Here is a 22307-nt window from a genome sequence, read left to right as displayed (position 1 = left end):
CTGTGTCCATGTGTTCTCATTGTTCAATTCCCAACTATGAGTGAGAATATGCGGTGTTTGGTTTTTTGTTCTTGCGATAGTTTACTGAGAATGATGATTTCCAATTTCATCCATGTCCCTACAAAGGACATGAACTCATCATTTTTATGGCTGCATAGTATTCCATGGTGTATATGTGCCACATTTTCTTAATCCAGTCTATCATTGTTGGACATTTCGGTTGGTTCCAAGTCTTTGATATTGTGAATAGTGCCGCAGTAAACATACGTGTGCATGTGTCTTTATAGCAGCATGATTTATAGTCCTTTGGGTATATACCCAGTAATGGAATGGCTGGGTCAAATGGTATTTCTAGTTCTAGATCCCTGAGGAATCGCCACACTGACTTCCACAATGGTTGAACTAGTTTACAGTCCCACCAACAGTGTAAAAGTGTTCCTATTTCTCCACTTCCTCTCCAGCACCTGTTGTTTCCTGACTTTTTAATGATTGCCATTCTAACTGGTGTGAGATGGTATCTCATTGTGGTTTTGATTTGCATTTCTCTGATGGCCAGTGATGGTGAGCATTTTTTCATGTGTTTTTTGGCTGCATAAATGTCTTCTTTTGAGAAGTGTCTGTTCATGTCCTTTGCCCACTTTTTGATGGGGTTGTTTGTTTTTTTCTTGTAAATTTGTTTGAGTTCATTGTAGATTCTGGATATTAGCCCTTTGTCAGATGAGTAGGTTGTGAAAATTTTCTCCCATTTTGTAGGTTGCCTGTTCACTCTGATGGTAGTTTATTTTGCTGTGCAGAAGCTCTTTAGTTTAATTAGATCCCATTTGTCAATTTTGGCTTTTGTTGCCATTGCTTTTGGTGTTTTAGACATGAAGTCCTTGCCCATGCCTATGTCCTGAATGGTAATGCCTAGGTTTTCTTCTAGGGTTTTTATGATTTTAGGTCTAACGTTTAAGTCTTTAGTCCATCTTGAATTAATTTTTGTATAAGGTGTAAGGAGGGGATCCAGTTTCAGCTTTCTACATATGGCTAGCCAGTTTTCCCAGCACCATTTATTAAATAGGGAATCCTTTCCCCATTGCTTGTTTTTCTCAGGTTTGTCAAAGATCAGATAGTTGTAGATATGTGGCGTTATTTCTGAGGGCTCTGTTCTGTTCCATTGATCTATATCTCTCTTTTGGTACCAGTACCATGCTGTTTTGGTTACTGTAGACTTGTAGTATAGTTTGAAGTTAGGTAGCGTGATGCCTCCAGCTTTGTTCTTTTGGCTTAGGATTGACTTGGCGATGCAGGCTCTTTTTTGGTGCCATATGAACTTTAAAGTAGTTTTTTCCAATTCTGTGAAGAAAGTCATTGGTAGCTTGATGGGGATGGCATTGACTCTATAAATTACCTTGGGCAGTATGGCCATTTTCACGATATTGATTCTTCCTACCCATGAGCATGGAATGTTCTTCCATTTGTTTGTATCCTCTTTTATTTCATTGAGCAGTGGTTTGTAGTTCTCCTTGAAGAGGTCCTTCACGTCCCTCATAAGTTGGATTCCTAGGTATTTTATTCTCTTTGAAGCAATTGTGAATGGGAGTTCACTCATGATTTGGCTCTCTGTTTGTCTGTTATTGGTGTATAAGAATGCTTGTGATTTTTGTACATTGATTTTGTATCCTGAGACTTTGCTGAAGTTGCTTATCAGCTTAAGGAGATTTTGGGCTGAGACAATGGGGTTTTCTAGATATACAATCATGTCATCTGCAAACAGGGACAATTTGACTTCCTCTTTTCCTAATTGAATACCCTTTATTTCCTTCTCCTGCCTAATTGCCCTGGCCAGAACTTCCAACACTATGTTGAATAGGAGTGGTGAGAGAGGGCATCCCTGTCTTGTGCCAGTTTTCAAAGGGAATGCTTCCAGTTTTTGCCCATTCACTATGATATTGGCTGTGGGTTTGTCATAGATCGCTCTTATTATTTTGAGATACGTCCCATCAATACCTAATTTATTGAGAATTTTTAGCATGAAGGGTTGTTGAATTTTGTCAAAGGCCTTTTCTGCATCTATTGAGATTATCATGTGCTTTTTGTCTTTGGTTCTGTTTATATGCTGGATTACATTTATTGATTTGCATATATTGAACCAGCCTTGCATCCCAGGGATGAAGCCCACTTGATCATGGTGAATAAGCTTTTTGATGTGCTGCTGGATTCGGTTTGCCAGTATTTTATTGAGGATTTTTGCATCAATATTCATCAAGGATATTGGCCTAAAATTCTCTTTTTTGGTTGTGTCTCTGCCTTGCTTTGGTATCAGGATGATGCTGGCCTCATAAAATGAGTTAGGGAGGATTCCCTCTTTTTCTATTGATTGGAATAGTTTCAGAAGGAATTGTACCAGCTCCTCCTTGTACCTCTGGCCACGCATGGGGAGATCACCATGTAGCTGAAGAACTCTGCCCAAATCTCTGGAGTTCTGTTTATGGGTTACTCCTTCCTATCTGGTACCCTGCCCACAAATTCGAGATGCCTTGACCCAAAGCCTGGTTCCTGTCTTCTCAACTCAGCAAGAACTCCAGGCTCTGCTTAGTTCCACCTCTCTGAGCTTTGATCTAAAAATTACCTTCCAGGCAATGAACTAGTGCAATCATAAGGCTCATCTCATGTATTTTCCTTCTCTAACAGATCACTGCCCTGTGCTACTAATTGTTCAGTGTCTGAAAACCATTGCTCATGTACTTGTTTTTCTAGTTGGTTAAGGCATGAGGGTAAATCCAGTCCCCGCCTCTTGACCAGAAACTGAAGTTCCCTATTTAGTTTTGATGCTGAACTCCTGGAGTTAGAAAAGTAGTAACAACTTTTTACTGCTGAATTTTATCCTGTTTGTTCTAATCAGTAATTCTTTGTTTTCAAAACTTAAATATAAGAGGAAAGCTGCTTTTATTTTTTATACATTCTGTGTTTGAGGTTCTATTGATTATTTTTAGCCATCCATTTTGTAATGGCTGATATGTTTATTTGCTTCTTTATGTGCCAAGAGTGGTGCTGTCTCATTCAACTACAAAAAACAAACAAACAAACAAACAAAAAACTCTATGAAATGGACATCTCCATTTCATAAACAGGAAACTGAGATTCAGAGAAGTTAAGTTTAAATGTCATGGCATTGTTTTTGACACTCTACATGTATGAAATTAAACTCCCTTGACACTAGTCTTAGTTTCCTTATCCATACCAGTTTTCTTTTCACCTCTTTTGCTCTTTTTGTCTTAATTTTTACATAATTATTGTTTTTCAAAGAGACATCTACAATCCTGTTTTTCATGATGCAGACTGGTTTCAACAGAAGAAGAAATAATTAGGTACCATTTCAAAAGCTTGAATTAATGCTTAGGTAAGTGGGTTTAAGAAAATCATTAGCAATATGGTTTCTGTCAACATTGTAGTTCCAAGGTATTTGGTTTCCTCGAGATTTTATAATATTTTATAAATCAATACTATTTTCATTTTGCAGGAGGAGCTGAAGATAAAATAAAATTGTTTCTTGGCAAAGGACATTTTTGGATTCAGAAGGTAGATCTAGAATAAAAACCCATTAAAAATTGAACTGAAATGCATTAGACTGTCGGTTGCAAACTAGAGCCATACATTGCTACTGACCTCAATCCCATGCATTCTGTTTGGGATTTGCTTCCTTTCCTCGTCTAATAATTTAAGTGCTCAATGAACTGAGTCATCATCACAGGAAAGAAATAGAATGTAAGGATAATATTTCAAGTGCAGCCACTGCTGGAGTGAAGATGGAGTTTAGAATGCTGGCAATGGAAATCAATGTAAATTTCAACAGAGCAAAGCAGATATTGTTGAACATCACGATAGCTTCTGAGACTTCTGAGTGCCAGCCACGCTCATGGGACACAGTTTATTAAGGTTCCTATTACCAGACACCAAAAAACTGGTATGGATAAGAAACCCAAGACTTCACGTTAAAGGAATTTTAGTTCATACATTCTGAGTGCCAAAACAATGCCATGACATTTAAACTTAATTTCTCTGAATCTCAGTTTTCTCTTTGTAAAATGAAGATATACATTTTATAGAGTTTTTTTAAATTGAATGAGACAGCACCACCAGTTGAGCACAAACTCACTTATTTATTGAGCCCTCTCTATGTGCACCACCATCAGCACATAGAAGGGGCTCAATAAACAAGTACAGTGATACATTGCTTAACAGTGAGGATACATTCTGAGAAATGAGTCTTAGATGATTCTCCTGTCATGTGAACATCATAGAGTGCATTTACACACATCTTACACACATACCTACACATACTTAGACATGGTATAGCCTACTACATAGCTAGGCTAGCCTATTGTTCCTAGGCTGCAGACTTGTGCAGCATGTTACTGTATTGAATATTATAGGCAAATGAAACACAATGGTATTCATGTATCTAAACATGGAAAAAGTACAGTAAAAATACAGCATTATAATCTTGTGGGACCACCATTGTTGATTGAAATGTTATACAGTGTATAACTATACTTTTTTACTTTCTATATAAAGAGCTTAAAAAAATACTGAGGGTAATATGGTTGTTTCAAATGGTTACAGCACAGTCAGTTGTATCAAATTCTATTCATTTTCACTAACTGGAAAGGTAATATTTGAAATAGGGAAGATAAACACTTATCTTAATGTATTAAAAGGCTTAATTTAGTATTGAGGCAGGTAGGAATTTCAGAGGCCCTTTGATCTGATTTTTTTTCTGTTAGTCAAAAAATAGGACCTCAGAAGTTTACATTTATCTGAGATGAAGCTTCCTTAGTAAATCTGAGACCCTTTCATTATTGTTCGGTAATCACTACTTTATTAGGAACAGACTTACACTGTTTTACTATCATGGAATCAAATACATTTGAAGTTTGAGCAGCTTCAGAAAGCAAATTGTGGTTATTTACATGTTTTCTTGCCTTTTCTATTTCCTGCATTTAATCTGATGATAATTCCAAGTCATTATTAAATAGTTGTTATCCTTTTGGAGTACAATATCTGTCACATAACCACTTTAATTTTAAAGGCATTTTAGTGCATTCTTTATGATGCTTACAAGTGTATGTAATAACAGTTGTCTTAGTCCATTTTCTGTTGCTGTAGAAGAATACCTGAGACTGGTAATATATAAAAGAAAGAAGTTTAGCTAGCTCATGATTCTGGAGGCTGGAGGGCCAAGATTGGGTGGCCACATCTGGTCAGCCTCTGGTAAGAACCTCATGCTGCCTCATAACGTGATGGAAAACTGGAAGGAAACCAGGTATGTGTGAAAAAAGGGAAAAACACAAGAGGCAGCCTCGCTTTATAACAACCTGCTGTAGTGGGAACTAATCTATTCCTGAGAGAACTAACCCAGTCTTATGAAACATACATTAATCCATCTTAATGACCATGTTATTTACCTCTTGAAGACACCACCTCCCAACACCACCTCATTGAGAACCAAGCCTCAATATGAGTTTTGGTGAGCACAAACCATACTTAAATCATAGAAATGGCCAAACTTAGACTTACAGTGAGGTTGAAAGCCCCTGGCTTCCAGCCTTCCTCATCTCTCCCTAAGCATCATCTTTGAGAACCAAGTCTAAAGAAAAACCAAAGATGGCCTGCTACCAAGCATAATTTTGCATTTATTAAGACACAGGAATCTGTGGTGATTGGAAATGCTGGGTCCAGGACCTTGTGTGAGGGTAAAGTTTTCTATAATGGGACAAAAATAAGGACCTCGTTTTTTTCTCTCAGTTCAGTTACCAATTCAGAGCTCAAAAACATACAAAAACCCAGCAAGACCAGGCTACCTTGTGAAGTATTCATTTGCCTTTCCTCTTTGCTAAAATTAACTTATATAATTGACAAATAAACTTGCTTCAGAGTTAACTCAATTTCTATACCTGCCTAAAGGACTGTATAAGGTTTCATTCTACCTCATCATGGTGGATTTAAGCTTATATGCCTCATCCTAACTGAATATTTTGCTTTGGTGTAACTTTAATTAAGCATTATCTGTTTTGATCCAACACTTACTGCCTTCTTAATGTAGATCTTCATATTTTCATATTTTACAGAGACATAAAACAGGAGTTAATTGGATTTTGCTTTCTTTTCCCACAATTTTCATTTGTGTTGGCTACTGCTACTTCCTTTGGTTGATATTGTGCATGGTTTTGAACTTTTTGGAACAGAACATGATCACTTTCTTCATTTGTTTATTCAGAAATATTTATTGAGTGTCTTTTGTAAATCAATTGTTTCCAAGCATCGAATGTGATAGGTGAAGTGTCCATCTTCGTGGTGCTTATGCTATTCTGGTGGTAAGAAATAGCCAACAGATAAATCAAATACATAAGATGCTCTTACCCAGCAATGAGTACTATGAAAAAATATAAAAGGGAAATGAGATAGAGTGACTGAGCAGGAGATCATTTTAGACATTGTAGTCAGAGAAAGACTCTCTAAGAACAAAGGGGGCTACCCTGCAAGCAGCCAGGAGATGAGTGGAACAGGCAGAGCAATAGTAAGGGTGCCACAGAGAGAAGGGTGGTGTGGCTGGAGGAGGGGGTGGCAGGGGGAGAAGTGTGTCAGACAAGACTACAAAGTGAGGGGGGAGGTACACTATGCTCAAAGACTCATTGGCAATAATGGCAAACACTTCTGTGCTCTAGACATAAATTAATTTAATCCTCAAAACCACCCTGTGAAATGGGTACTACTATTATCATTGTCCCTGTTTTGCAGATGAGGAAACTGGGGCACAGAGAAGTTTAATAACTTGCCCTATTGCCTGTCACACTGCAGTAAGGGGTGGTGTGAGTACTTGAAAGCTGATCTGAACTACTCTGTTAGGTTGCCAGTTTTTGTCTTTCTACTCCTTTCATTCAGCTTTAATCAATAACAAGAAGCCTGGTGGCTAAATGAACATGGATCCTTTTTTAAAAATATATATTTTAGTGCACTTAAAATTTACTCTAGCTTCTAGCTTCAGCTCAAGTCCCAACTTCTCTGCAAAGTTTTTCTTTCTTTCAGTTCATTTAGGAAGTTATCAAATGTACATATAAGCATCTTATATGGCATACCAGCACCAGGCCTCAGGGACAATCAAAGCCATATAAAACTGACCCCAAATCCCCAGAACCTGTCCCGTGTCCAGTCAGGGAGCTGCACATCAAGGAAGTGTGCTCCAGGCATGAGGGGCCCATGAGTACAGTGGATGTTGCGGTCACTTCTTCAGAGAAGGGAGACACAATCCGAAAGTCTGAGATCAAGACAGGCCAAATGAAAGGGTGAAATCTGAGAGGGCTATGAACAGTTGCTGTATTTGGTAGGCTGAGATGGGTGAAGGGTCTACATCTTCAAGCCAAGATGAACTGAATCAATACCTACCACATAATAGTTTCTTGAATTCCTTTTTATTTGTCACGTCTATCTCATGGCTTCACTTTTCATTCTGGGCTGGGCTGAATCATTCTTTAGTTATTTCATTTGTGACAGTATCATGTCCTCATTCAGACCATGATATCAACCCAGGGCTGAAACCACCCAAGAAACCTCTTTTTTACCTTATGTTAAGGGGCTGGCATGACATTGAAGGAAAGCCCTTAACATAGTGAAAATATTTACAAAGATCTTAACAAACAAAAACAATCTCCATTCTCCAACAAGACAAACACATTTCCTTTGCCTAGTAGATTTGTCTATGCCTGCATTTTATATGAACTGTACTAAGCATTTAAGAACTTAAAAATAACTGCTTTTAAAAGACTTCGATGATGCATTTAGATGGTAAATGTCAGATAGTGAAATTTAGGAAATTACAAAGTTGAGTTCTTATGACAGTCAACCCAGCCACTTTCCAAATATTTTCGTGTCTATATTAAGCTGTTCTTTTTAGAGGCTGGGTAAATGTCATAACTGCAATCTTGGCTTGTTAACACTGTTAAGGATTTTATCATTCTAAAACTCCTAGTGTGGAAAGTACCAAAAGCTCACACTTCCCATTAAATCCAGGATTACCTACACTAGGTTCTCATAAAGTATCTTTATCATGACAATATGAATGTATTCATTTATAATGCTGATGATGTGAAGTAGCAAAGATCCCAGAGTAAAAAGATCTGGACCTACAGAACCTCCAGAGGAAGGCTGACTAAAGAGGCAGAAATCCCTGCCCTGGGTGATTGAGGACTCCTCTCATATTACAGGGTTTAGGGAGAAGAGGACAAGGAAAAGAGACAGGAAGAGATGTGAGGGGACATATTTATGAATAAGATGCTCATCACAGTGCTATTTATAATAGTGCAAACCCGAAAACCAGCTAAATATTTCCAGAAACTAGGGAAATGTTTGAATAGTTTAAGGGAAAGCACATAATGGAATATCCTAAGTCCATATCAAATAGTTTTTTGAAGAATATTTTAAGACAGAGTATCCTCACAATATAATGTAAGTAGGTACAAGTGGGACCTAAATTCTCCATAAGGCATAATACTAATGTGGGGTAGAGTAGGTGAGGAGGGCCAGGGGACTACCAAAAAGAAAGTCTTTTTGGAAGGAAATACGTTAAAAGATATTTTTATGTTTTCCAAATAATCTCAAATGTGTGCATTTATCTGTTTAGCTCTTGCTGTGCCCTTTTAATCTCAGTATTATGTCGCAAATTATGAGAAAATTTCAGCAATTATCTTTTTAAATATTACTTTTCTGCTATTACCTTTTTTTCTCTTCTATACCTTCTATTAGAAGAATGTTGGAGCCTCTTGGTCTCTTTGCAGTCTCTTACCTGTCTTTGGTATTTTTTCACTATTTTAACTCTTTGTGTTGCATTCTCCATGGGTCCTCAGGCTATTTTCACTTTTGTCCATTTTCCCTTTGTTTTCATTCATTGATTTCTTATTTTAGAAAATATATTGTTTTCATTTCTGTGATTCCTAATTTTTTTGTGTCTAATTTTGTTTTATTTCTGACTTTTTGTTTCAAAGTTTCTTGGTCTTTTATTGTGGGTGTTGGGGTTTTTTAATCTCTCTGATGATCTCAGGCATTTACTTTAAAGTCATTGTCAGATTGCTGTACTTATTTTCTTTACAGCTAGAGTACATTTATCTCTTGGTTGTTGAACGTATCTTGGATTTGCTTTTCTTCATGTGTTTTGAGATTTTGGATTGCACTCTCATTTGGAGTGGGAGGGTTTTTTTCTTTGACTTTCTTTTGCTTGCTTGCTTCTCTCTTTGCTCTTTCCTCCTTAGCAGCTTTGCAGTGACCACCTGGACTCATAGGACCTTCAGTCCAGCATCAAAATGTACTTCTGTTATTTGATCAGGGTCACACAAGCGTCTGTGGAGATATTGTGGCTCTTGAAGATGCAGTCAGGAAACCAGAAGAGGGCTTGAGGTGGTTCCTGATGGCTCTGCCATGTTTAATTCCATGGCCCTCATAGCTGTTGGCTGCAGCATTTTCAGCCTCCCCTAATGAGGGCAGAGAATTTCAGCTCTGCTACTGATTTCGGGAAGAATCCTAGCAATGGTACCCTTCACATAGGACATATATGTTGGTCTCTATGGCCTCATAGAAATGGAACTTCTGGCCATCTCTACATGCATCTGAGCAAGAACCCAGATGCCCTGTAGCTTCAGCCACACTTACTGCTTTCTGTTTCTACTTTGTTATCTATACATAAAACATTGTGTGTGTGTGTGTCTGTGTGTGCGTGTGCGTGTGTGTGTGTGTGTGTGTGAGAGAGAGAGAAATGTTTGGTGGGAGAAATTTTCAAAGTATATAGCTTAAATAAGAATCAAATTTATTGTAGAAACATATGCATTTCACTTCTACAGTATAAATGGCACTTTTTCAAAGTAGGGATGAAAACTAGAGAGCAGCAGTTGTTTCCTCAAAAATAAAGACAACCATAAACATAAAAAGACACTCTTCGGGTTCCCATTAAAAGAAGCAGCAAGCTAAAGATAAGGAAGATTTTTTTCCATCTTCAAAGTATAATTTGTCCATAGACAAAAAGAAAAATATGGTCAGCTGATCCCTCCCAATGAGACAGAGTAAGCTGTCAAGTGCTTACCATCTGGTTCAGCTCCTAATCCAGATGGGCTGACAATAGTAATTTATGAAAGGTTTGAAAGCAACTTGCCATTCTTCAGAAATAATCATTAGAACACATTAACATTGGAATTTGCTTCCCTCCTCCAGCCCCAATTTACAACAAATGCAAAGATAGGGCAACTGCTTCCATACAGTAAATAGAACAGTCTATTCTTGAACCAGAAGTCAATACGTCTGTGCTCTTTGAGAAAAAAAAAAAAAAGCAATTATTTTTCTTCCCCCTCCACTCCCCTCTATTGGCTCAATCAATAAGGGAGAGAATGTTCTCATTTGGAGTTTCTAACAAATGCCTGAAGAAGCTTTCACAGTCTGTGATGCTTGGAAAAGTCAAAGTCAACCTCAGGAATAATCTGATGTACCGCATGTTCACACTACAGACAGGCATCCTCTAATCCATTCTTACAGAGACAGCCCAAAGGTCAATCAATATTTCCAATGCAAATCACAAAGCCACAGACTGTTAGAGCTAGAAATCTGAGCCCATTGTTAGCCCCTCTCCCACCCAATCAGGCTGCACATGAGCAGTGTTACTTCCAAATCAGAACAAAATGACAGGCCACCACGTTTTTGGTTCAACCAAGTGTCTGTTACCCACCGTCAGTTCTTGTCTCATCATTAATTTAATAGGACTGTAAAGTAATAGGACTCATTTCTGGGAGACTGATGAGATTCTATCAGTTTATTTTCAGTTCATGTAAGAATTGCTGGCAAAGAGTGGGGTCATACCTTTCCTTTGATCAGACCACCTGCCGTTCAGGTGCTGAGGAAATTGTCAATATGCATGCTATGCAGGTTTTAAAATGTTTCAGAACTTTCAAAAGGAAAGTCTGGTATCATCGTATGAAGTTTCTAAGGGAAAAGGATGGAATCAGGGCTGAATGTAACCCACAGATTAGGGTGTCACTAAGAAGGAATAGAAAAAGCCCTAGGACTGGGAATGTGATGGATATATTCTAATTGGGAATGAGAGAAAAGGAACTGGTTACTGCCCAATCAGACAGAGATTACCTAGTTATAAGGGCATAGAGAGAGGGAAATGGGAACTGGCTAGAGTAACCAAGATGAATGAAAACTTCTCTTCCCGAGAAAAGGATCTAAGCCACATGTGAGAGTGGAGTACACACAGGACGGGCAGTGATGCACAGAATGACAAGGCAGTTCAGTCTGTCCCTCTAAGGCTTTAAATAGAAGGAAGTATTGAGCCAAACTACACATGATAAATTTGGTTTAACGTAACTATAAATGCTAAAGCATACCAAAGAAGAAATTGGGCAGTCTTTGGATAGCCTAAAACTTCTACAAGTGGCCAAAAGTGCAAGTCATCATTGTTTAAAACTACTGGACACTGTTACTACGACATTTCAAATATGGTAACTGCGCATATGTTCTTCTCAATCTTTATGTGTTTTCTTCCCTTAAATAATGACCAGAGATTATTTTATTTGATTTGAAAATGGGCATTGATATTCTACTACTTATAAGGCTATGTGTTCAGGGCTACAAGGGATATAAGAATAAATAGGACACCATTTATTTCCCTCAAAGAATTTACAACACAATAGATACACATAATAAGGCATAAATCACCACAAAATAAGACCGAATCTCCAAGGTTACTGAAAAACAGAGAGACAGAGAGAGAGAGAGAGATCCTATATGATTGGTTGTAATTCACCTAAATTAAAATTGCAGGTTGCTAAAAAGCAACACTTTTATGGAAGGAATGCTTGGTTTGGTTTTGTTTACCTATTTTTTGTGCTGGAGGGACCTTCAAGAAACGTAGTAATTTGAGCAAGCTACCATGACCCTCTAGTGGCCACTTTGAAAACTACAGCAGGCATTGCATTACTTAGAAAAGCCAGCCAGTTTCAAAAGAGCCTGTTAGCCAGGCCATCCCTGTTTCTATGACAGCCGAGAACACTCAACTCAAGGCAAACTGAAATTTTAGAGGAGAAAATACTCCCTACCCCACATCATGTGTCATAGACCCAGAAAAAGCACTATGAGGTGGCAGAGTGTGACCTCTGAGATCAGATGTCAGCCATTTCAGAACTGGGCCAGTTACTGAGACTGTCTCTGTTCCTCAGTCTACTTATCTGCGAAATGGGGATAACAGTCCTTCTCAGCTCACAGGGTTGCTATGAGGATTAGAAAACAGACTACTTTTTAAGAATGGTGCCTTATCACAGTAAGAGCTCAATAACTGTTTTTATTAGTTGTCGTTATGGAATTTTATGGTACAAACTAAACCAATGTAATCTGTTTTTCCTTAAATTTCCTGAAGGTAACATGTATAACTAATCATGAATTTAATAAAATTATTAAGTATATAAGTCTATTCAGGTAGCAAAGAGACTTGAAATTAAATCAAGTCTTTGCTGCTTATATTAGCTGTGTGTCTCTAGGGCAAGTTATGTCACCTGTGAAGGCTCAGTTTCATTGGCTAAAAATTGAAGTTATTGCTACTTTTCTGACACTTCGCAAAGTTATTTTAAGGATTCTATCAAATAATGCATCTAATGCACTTAACAAAGTGGCATGTCTGTTGCAAGAATGTATTAAATAGTAGCTATTATGACTATATGCAAATTTATAAGAAGTGTGCATCTATAATCTTTATTTCCCATGACACTGTACAATTGAGTGATGCCATTTTAGAAAGAGAGTTCATTTTGTATTCAAATGGCCAAAGAGGAGGCTGGGCTCAGTGTCAGTGTTGAATTAGAGCATCATAATTAAGACAAAGTAGGGATTCAAGTGGGAAATTTGGGAGCAGGAGGGGATGCTAGAACAAGTTCAGGTCAGAGTCAGAGAGTGGGTCTGAGTTCTGGTACTTCTGGTACCTGAGACATCATGGCTAGGACTTATAGATAACTGCAAGAAGCTGGCTAACAGTCTTATTCTTTGGAGAAGGCCAGGGAATAAAAAAGAGTAATGTGAACAGGAATCAAGAGGCTTGGCTGGAGTTGGTTACTGAGATCTAGTTTCCCCTAGGGAAACTTTCAAAATTTGGACTCCCCTCCAAGCTACAGCTTCTTGGGGTCAGGGAGGCCTGTATTCTAAGTTTAGTTGGTAAAATAGCCCCTAACTGGAATAGACACCGAGGGCATTTGGGGTGAGACGACACAGGGCAACTCAGGTGGGAGTGGGCACCTTTTATCTTGGCTTTTCTTTCTGAATTGTATTAATCATTTCCAAATTCCTTTTATTTAATAATGGCATTTTCTGCCATTTTCAGCTATGTTTCTTCTCTACGTGTTTGCCCATTTCCTTTCACAACCTTTGTTCTCTGTACCTTCTTTCCACAATGCCCTTTATTCAATTTATATTTCTCATTCCAGGTTTCCATATTCTGCAGAAAACTTGGAGCCTACAGTATATAGGAAAGCTGGCCTTTTAAATGCCTTTTGAGCATACAATATTTCAAAGTCTAAAGCCTAGTCAAAATACAATTCATATTACCAATACACTGCTTTTGTAGAATTATGGAATTTAGTGTTGTTAAGAACTATTTCTTAATGATAAATGAGAAGAATCTCCTGATGTCTTGATTATATTCTTCACTGTCTCTACGTATTAAAATGCAAAATTAAATGTTTAAAATGTAACATCTGTGAAACATTATGTGCCAGGAATAAGATTACTCATAGTGGTTTCATATTTTCCTCCAATTAAACTTACCTGGGACTTCTGTGGTCCACAGGACACACCTCAGTGTTTTCCAGCTCTATAGTGGCATCGTCATCACTCCAGTGAGGTTACTTTACCTCTCGGTCATTTGGGATCTTGCCCTCATTTCATTACTAATTAAATTCATTTTTTACAGAGTCATAAATTCATTATTTTGAGGTAAAATGACTGAAACCTGTACCTTGTTCTGAGCTCTTTTTAAACTCTGGGTAATTAAATTTAAGGGTTATCATGTTCATCTTTATTAATACAGTATGTGAAGGAAATGACTGAGGGGAAATGAAAGACATCAACTTCTTAAATAGTCTTAAGGATAGGTTGGAAAATTTAAGTGTTCATTCCATCAACAATATTAGGAAACTTGTTAAGATATCTTTGGACTAGAGCTAGGGTCCATCTCAAAGTTCATGCATTGTTTTAGAGGCATTTTCGTTGTAGGAGCTCTCACGTCACTTTTCTTTGTCTCATGAGGCCAGCACAGGTGAAAAAATGATAATGTGAGGCATGGCTTCTTTTTTTTATCAACAAGTATATTTGATTTCTAATTGTTGGTGATAACTTGGTTTTCATATAATGAATACAGCCTTGAGCATTCATAATCATTGAGAACAAGGACCTTAGTGTTATGTAAATATTTTACCCTATTGGATTAGTAAATGCTTTGTTAATTGGCTGATCCACATTTCTATTCAAAGAGCATCTTTAGATAAATGAAGTTTTTAAATAACATCCTAAGGAAAAGTCGTGGTAAACATACTATGGCTTTGCCATAAGGTTTTCAAAATATCCTACAGAAATATTAAAAAGTAAGCCTTTAGAAAAGAAGATTAGACCTTGTTGCAAAAACCCATAACTCATCTTTTCCCTCAGGACTGACAGACAAAACAAAAGAATATAATTTGTTTTTGCTTTCTGCTATGCCGAGATGGTAGCTACTTAACTTCTGTTATCCTAAAGCTGATGCCTTTTACCAACGCCTACCTAACATGAGAGCAGATCTGTTTTCAAATATTCTGTGTTCTATATTGGGGTAGAGTGAATTAACAGCTGGCTTGCTCTGTTCAGCTCTCAGGTGTCCGGCATCCATGAGATGATGGGGTGCATTAAGAGACGAGTGGATCATCTGACCGAACAGTGTTCAGCGCACAAGGAATATGCTCTTAAGAAACAACAACTAACAGCCTCAGTGGAGGGTTACCTACGGAAGGTAGTTTCATAAACTAAAACTTAAATATCTAAGTTGGTGATAATAGATGATATGGTAGGGCAGTATGTGGGCATGGCAGGAGGACAGGGGCATGTCTCCTTAGGCTGCCCTTATGTACCACATTGGGTCCTTTAATTGAACTAAACAGAGTTGTAATTCACTGTTGTTCATCAACCATCCCTGACCCAGGTGGCCTGTCTGCACCTCTGGCCTGAAGGTATACACACAAAGGCAGTTCCCGCTTTGCACAGTACTGTGTTAACTGAACCAACTACAGATGGGAATAGAGTGGATCTTTCATTTGCATGGTTCTGAGCATGGTTCAAATATGCACAAGTTTCTGTTACCATGGTACCATACAACACCAGGACTGTAGACAGGTAGATAGATTGATACATAGACAGATCCCAAATATTATGTTTTAGGTTTTTCAAGGAATAAATTGCCATTATTATATTTTATTGAACTAGACCAGTGCAAGGCAACACAGTCATTCTGCATATAAACGTACAGGTGAAAATCCTCTCTGCAGAGTGAACATGATGGCTTGGTATGGAAGAATTTTACTTCCTGTTTCCAAAGGGGAGTAAGATTAAGGAGCTACAATTTGACTAAATAAAAAAATTATTTATCTTTAGCAAAAACTAGTAATATCTCAATGGCATTGATGCTAATGAATCTTGCTGCAGAGGCTTGGTCTCAAATTTTCAATGATGTTTTCGTTTGATACGGTGGACTTATATGCCTGAACTTACATGAATAGAATTAGTAGACTTCACTGGAGAAGGCATTAAATATCAATGTCTGTATTTAAATTGCCTCCTCACCTGTTATTAATCCAGAAACTTGGGGATTTTATCCTTGTTCTGGTGCCTGGGTTTAGGGAGTTTCCAAATATGGTGGCAGCTGTGGTGCTGCATTGCCTGGAGCTTGAGACCCAAGCTAATTTGGTGGCAGTGGAACAGTAGGACCTCAGCTGTTGCTGCTTGTCTTATTGCCAATTTGGAGCCAATTCGAGTCTGGGGAGTATGGACTAGAGTTAGAGCGAGGGGACAAAGCATGTAACTTGAATGGAACAGAACCCTTCAAGGGTCATTTTAGTCAATGACTCATGTCCACTGAGGATCAAATCATAGTCCTCCAAGCTCATCAATTAAATGTCCTAAGTATGTCCCTGTGTTTTACTGTAACATGTCCAGGGTTTGGTGCTTCCCCAGAGTCCCTCTTCCCAAAATACTGCAATGCTCATGCTCTGGATCTTGCCTTTAAAACGTGCCTGTAAATTGGGTCCTATTCAACTCACAGATAAATTCATCTCTGTTGATGTGTTGGCAAGTGCATTATCCTTCATAGGTAATATAGATAAGTTCTTAGAGGATGTGGATGATTGCTTATATCTAATAGCTGTTAATAAAAGAAATATCTTTCAACATATAACATTTGTTGGTAGGCCACAAGTATTACCTCCTATGGAGAGTAGCGTTATTAAAACATGAAATTCTGAATATTTAAAACTATATTAGATTAATACTGATAAAATACATTTCAAGTATAACGAGAATCTATAAAATAATATTTATCTTCCTGACACATGTGCGTACATATATGCAAAAATATAGTACCAAGACTGCCATATATATTATTCACTCCTAAAGGTGGAAATGTCAATTCAGAAAATCAGTCCAGTACTTTCTAATGCAATGGATGTCGGTTCTACCCGTTCTGAATCAGAGAAGATTTTGAATAAATATCTGGAACTAGATATCCAAGCTAAGGTAAATAAAATGAGAATGATTATTATGGCTATAATTTTGTAAAGATAATTTTAAAAATATTTGATAGCTATAAACTTAATCCTAGCTCACTTGAGGTTTACAATTCTAAATTCGTATGTAGCACATAATGACTTAAAAACTCATATTCTTATGTGTCTGAATTATATTTATATGTGCATTTATTAGGGCATTTGTGCTCACTGAAAGTCAGCATTACGTCTGGGTATTAAACACTCTTTTGGTTCCCTTTTCTTGCCTGGGCAGTTTCTCAAAAAAAGCCTCATTTTGGGGGTGGCAGAGGAGGCAGGGACAGTGCTTCTCTGACTATTGGCAATTTTTTCTGCAAGAGCAAGTTACCAAAAAATTACCAGAAGCAACGTGCGTTATTGCAAGATTCCAAGGATATAAATAAAAACAACCTTGTTTGCTTACCTAACATTCAGAGACAGAAAGTGCCCCACCCCCACCACAGCACCTTCTCCAGCTCCCTCCTACCCCTTTCACTTGGCACTTGGCTCCAAACCTGCCCTGAAGTTTCTGTCTGCTCCAGCAAAGTTTAAGGAACATGAGTCACGTGCCCTCCCCTGGTTCTCCCAGGTCAGCGGGAAGAGGCGTGTGACTCCAGTTCTCAGCAGAAGAGCCTCCTTCATGGACTGTGTCCCCACCGGAAACTCACAAACACACCAATTTTTTTGTTAAATTGGGTATTTTTTATTTATTATTTAGAATACTTAGAACTTATGCCTGAACTCCATTTCATTTTTTAATTGTAAACATTTTAGAAATGGGGAGGAGATTACAAGGGAAGAAATTCCCCGCTTCCTTCCTTCCCAGAGTGCTATCACGAAGCAGGGCCTCTAAATTAAAATTACCTTCATTCAATGTAGTACTTGGGAAGCATATTAATCACAAGTAGGGAAGCAATCTCTCATTGCTGCAGAGCTTTTTCTTTCATTTTGCTTGGTTTTTAGGTTGGTCTCAATGAAATTTTACATGGCTCTTTCTATGACATGCATAATCGTCATGCCTACAATTTCTATTCATCCATTTAATCAGTGGTTGGAGTTCACACAACAGAAATTACACTCAGAAGAAAACATAGGAGAACATCCCTGAGCAAGTCAAAGTCACTGATTTTTTAGGTTATTTAGGCCTGATATGTAATATTTTCCCCACTGGCCCTTCTAGATAGAGATTTAAATAAGACTGCACTATTGATATGTCATCTTTTTGTAAATTAAAAACTAATAAATAAGTTTTATAAATTTGCCATCTCATATAATAAAATTAGTTTAGGAATTTGCTGGAGGTATTGTTAAATTTCAAATAGCTATCTCATGTATAATTATTTCATTTAAATTATTTAAAACATTTCTAACCTTTCATACCAAACAACCTTTCTTTAATTTGTGACACAGAAAATAGAGTGCTCAAAATAAGTATAGCTGATAGAACCAAGAAGAATTTGAAATGATTTTCATTCTAAAGTGCCCCTTTTTTTTTTTTTTTTTTAGAATTTTGGAAGTTGTGTCTTTCTTTATTGAGGAGATTCTTGGTATAAGTTCAATTAGTGATCATAATTGATGGATATGCAGAAGATAATGAAACGTGAATGTTCATGATTCCCCTGTCAGTTTCTGACCTCCAGTGCTTTGCTTTTACAGGAGACATCACATGAATTAGAAGCAGCTGCAAAAACCATGATGGAGAAAAATGAATTTGTATCTGATGAAATGGTATCACTTTCCTCTAAAGCTAGATGGCTAGCAGAAGAATTAAACCTATTTGGCCAAAGCATTGACTATAGATCGCAAGTCCTGCAAACTTACGTGGCATTTCTGAAGTCATCAGAGGAGGTATGGTACTATGTGTTAACCTTCTTCAGCAAGGTGGCCACTGCCCATGTCCTTGCTTTCTGTGGGGATATATGCTCTGCCTTGGTGGGTAGGTCCGTATCCTCTACCCCTGTGCGTGGGCTCACTTATAGGCCCTGTATTCTTGTAAACCAAAGAGTGATTGCAGCAGTTCTCAATCTATAAAGGTTTATTTAGCCAAGGTCGAGATATGCCTAGGAAAAAATTAAAATCCCAGGAGCACCTGTGACCTGTGCGTTTTCCAAAGGGGGGTTGGGGAACTTCAGTATTTAAAGGAGAAAGGGCAAGCACAAGGAAAACAAAAAGGAGGGAGGATAGGCAGTGAGGCAGCTGGTTACATTCTTGTGAGGCTCTGATTAGCCTCAGCAAATCTACATTTTACATGTGAAAACCTACATTTTTACATGGGGAAAAAGTAAATTATGCATTGTTGCACACCTAGTAAATCTATATTTTACATAAGATAAAGTAAACATGTGAAAAGAGGGAGTAGAGGCTATGACATAAAGCTGTAAAATTACAGTTATCTGTTTGGAAACAAAAGCAAAGCAGTTTTTGTGTGTGTGATCCAGTTCCCAAGCTTAACTTTCCCTTGGTCATAGTGAGTTTGGGGTCCCGAGATTCTGGGTTTTTTTTTTTTTTTTTCACATTCTTCAAGGCAGCATACAAAGGCTCAAAAAATAAGTTGTTGTATTAAAAATCATATAAATTTGTGCATGTGGATACTGTGGTATATGCACAAATAAACAAACTGGTTATATTGGAATAATTTTTACTACGTCCTACAAATATTTACAATATCCTAAACATACAACAAAATTATTTCAAAACAGTCATCTTCTAAACCATGGATCTTTTTGAATACCTTAGCAGTTAGTGTGGTTCATTTGAAATACACAGAATTGGAAATTACAGGCCTCTGGGTTCAGTCTCGAATCTGCCTTGTGTGATGTGTCTTCATATGTTACCCCTCAGAGCTTCTTCTGGGGCCTTATTTTGTCTGGTTATACTAGATGACCTCTAATATTCCCTCTAGTACACTGGATTCCATCTCAAAGGTCATTGCTTCTTGAAGCTGTCATCAGTAATAGAAAAGCCCTATTTTATTTTCCCAGTTTATTTAACCCCAATCCTAGTAATCCCCATGCAAATGTAGATCACGCTCCTCTTCAGGCAGATGGGTGCTGGTTTAGTGGGAGGCAGAGCCAGTAGGGTTCACTCAGGGGTAGAGCCAACCCAAGATAAGTATGTGCTTGATTTTTTCCATCTTCTCACCTTTACCTTCTCAACACCTTCCTTCTTACCTCTCACCACCACTGTCCTGCCGGCACATCTCTCCTCTATCCAATTCCTTTATAATATTCTCAATTCACCACTGCATCCTTTTCTACATTTTTACTCAACTGTTTGTCCTTTCTGACTTCTTTTTAGCTTTTTCTCTTTATTTTCTTTTTTCTTAATTTTTGATTTTGTGGATACATAGGTATATATATTTATGAGATGATTTGATGCAGGCATGCAATGTGTAATAATCACATCATGGAGAATGGTGCATTCATCCCCTCAAGCATTTATCCTTTGTGTTCTTTTTAGTTCTTGACCCTAAACTCTTGTGGTTTGGCAAGTTCCAAACTATTCCCAACTGACAGAATTATCTTGTTGATGAATATTATAATGCAGGACATGAAATGGTAGAGAAGCTACAAAGAAGTGCTTGCTTTCTGCATCTTCATTGCCGAAAATGAACCTCCTTAGCTTTCATTTAAGCATCAACTTTGATCCACTCTGGCCTTTGGACCAGGAGGCTTAGCTTTGCAAACAACAATTTAATCAAAACATTTTAGCTTCCTGCTTTCTATTTTCTGCTAAATCTGTTTTCCTACCTGGCAGAGTCTTCCATCCTTCCAATCCTGGCAATGCTCCCCGTACATTACTTCACTCCTCCTCTGGCTTTCCTTTCTTCCTCACCAGCTAATGGTTACTCATTTCCTTTCCATCCTCCATCCCCTCAACTCCCTGCCCGCCACCCTGACTAACCCTGCCAACTCCCAATACGAGATCAATTCAATACTCTGTTTACTCAGCCTTTCCTTCCAAGCTTCCAGACGCTCCAGTGGAAAATCATATAATTGTGCTGATTGGCCCGGTTACAAATGCACGGGCCTCTGCTTCAGCTGGGTCTCCCATATGCTCCCTAGTTGGCTCCCATTTGGTAGCAATTCTCAAGCATCTCACCTTAGTTTCTATCCCTAAATCTCATCCAATGTTCTTAACTCATATGTCACTGAAAAAAAAAATGAAGCCATTGAGAATAATGGCCTTGACTTCCAAACTTGTTGACATATTCACCTGTCCTCCATGGGTTCCAATAAACTAAAGTCTTTGCTCCTGTTCAGCACAAATCTGTGATTAGTTCTTTCCTGAATATTCCTACGTCCTTCAGCATCTAGCTCCAGCAATCATCTTCTAATTTTTATTTTTTAAAATTTTATTTATTATTATTATTATTATTTCAGACAGAGTTTCGCTCTTGTTGCCCACGCTGGAGTGCAATGGCGCGATTTTGGCTCACTGCAACCTCTACCTTCCAGGTTCAAGTGATTCTCCTGCCTCAGCCAGGAGTAGCTGGGATTACAAGCACGCACCACCATACCCGGCTAATTTTTGTATTTTTAGTAGAGAGGGGTTTCTCCATGTTGGTCAGACTGGTCTTGAACTCCCAACCTCAGGTGATCCACCCGCCTTGGCCTTTCAAAGTGCTAGGATTACAGGTGTGAGTTCCCACACCTGGCCATCCTCTAATTTTTAACAGGTTTCTTTTCCATTGCTTCTTTTCCTTTGTTCTACAGTGATGTCCTTATAGTCTTGCCCTCACCAAGGCTACCACTCCATCATTTTATTTCCCTTCAAATGTAGACTGGTGTGTGTGTGTGTGTGTGTGTGTGTGTGTGTGTGTGTGTGTGCGCGCGCGCGCGTGTGTGTGTGTGAGAGAGAGAGAGAGACAGGGTCTCACTCTGTCACCCAGGCTGGAGTGCAGTGGCATGATCACAGCTCACTGCAGCCTCGACTTCCCCAGGCTCAGGTGATCCTCCCACCTCGGCCTCCCAGGTAGCTGGGACTACAGGTATGTGCCACCAAGCCCAGCTAATTTTTTTGTATTTTTTTTTGTAAAAATGGGGTTTCTTCATGATGCCCAGGCTCAAATTTGGACTCTTGAAATGGGAAGAAGATATTCCCCACCTCTACTTGCTCATCCTGTCCTTGTCCCACTGCAATTCGCTTTATTCCTGTTTCAACCCTTCCACTTGCGACCTCTTCACTCCATTAAAAACGTTCTTTTAAGCTACCTACTGGTTGACAAATTAAGTGGTATATTTTCAGTCTTCATCCTCTTAATCTTTCTGCAGTATTTATTTGACCCAGTTACCCACTCTCACCTCCTTTGGGTTTCCTTTTTGAAAGAACAGATTTACTAAGGTAAAATTTACATAGCATAAAACTCACATATTTCATAATGCAATGATTTTTCCTATATTTATAGAATCATGCAACCACCATAGCACTCCAGTTTTAGTATATGTCCATCATCCCCAGAAGAGCACTGGCATACAT

The 22307-nt window shown here is 38.2% G+C and overlaps 1 protein-coding gene and 1 long non-coding RNA gene across 8 annotated transcripts in view; one reads left to right on the top strand and one right to left on the bottom strand.

Moving 5' to 3' along the window:
* Window positions 1–22307, top strand: part of CCDC141 (coiled-coil domain containing 141) — a 232728-nt gene that overhangs the window by 146562 nt on the left and 63859 nt on the right. For all 3 annotated transcript variants that reach the window (XM_057301445.1, XM_003815508.4, XM_055108823.1), the window contains 3 exons: window positions 14905–15046; window positions 16702–16821; window positions 18486–18677. In XM_057301445.1, coding sequence (XP_057157428.1) covers window positions 14905–15046; window positions 16702–16821; window positions 18486–18677 — 454 coding nt within the window. The remainder of the gene's footprint in view (window positions 1–14904; window positions 15047–16701; window positions 16822–18485; window positions 18678–22307) is intronic.
* Window positions 1–22307, bottom strand: part of LOC134728737 (uncharacterized) — a 163881-nt gene that overhangs the window by 88387 nt on the left and 53187 nt on the right. The gene's annotated exons all lie outside the window — the stretch shown is intronic.

The sequence above is a fragment of the Pan paniscus genome, chromosome 13 (assembly GCF_029289425.2).
Source record: "Pan paniscus chromosome 13, NHGRI_mPanPan1-v2.0_pri, whole genome shotgun sequence".
Lineage (NCBI taxonomy): Eukaryota > Metazoa > Chordata > Mammalia > Primates > Hominidae > Pan > Pan paniscus.
The sequence above is the reverse complement of the archived record's forward strand: the minus strand, read 5'-3'. Positions and strand labels throughout refer to the sequence as shown.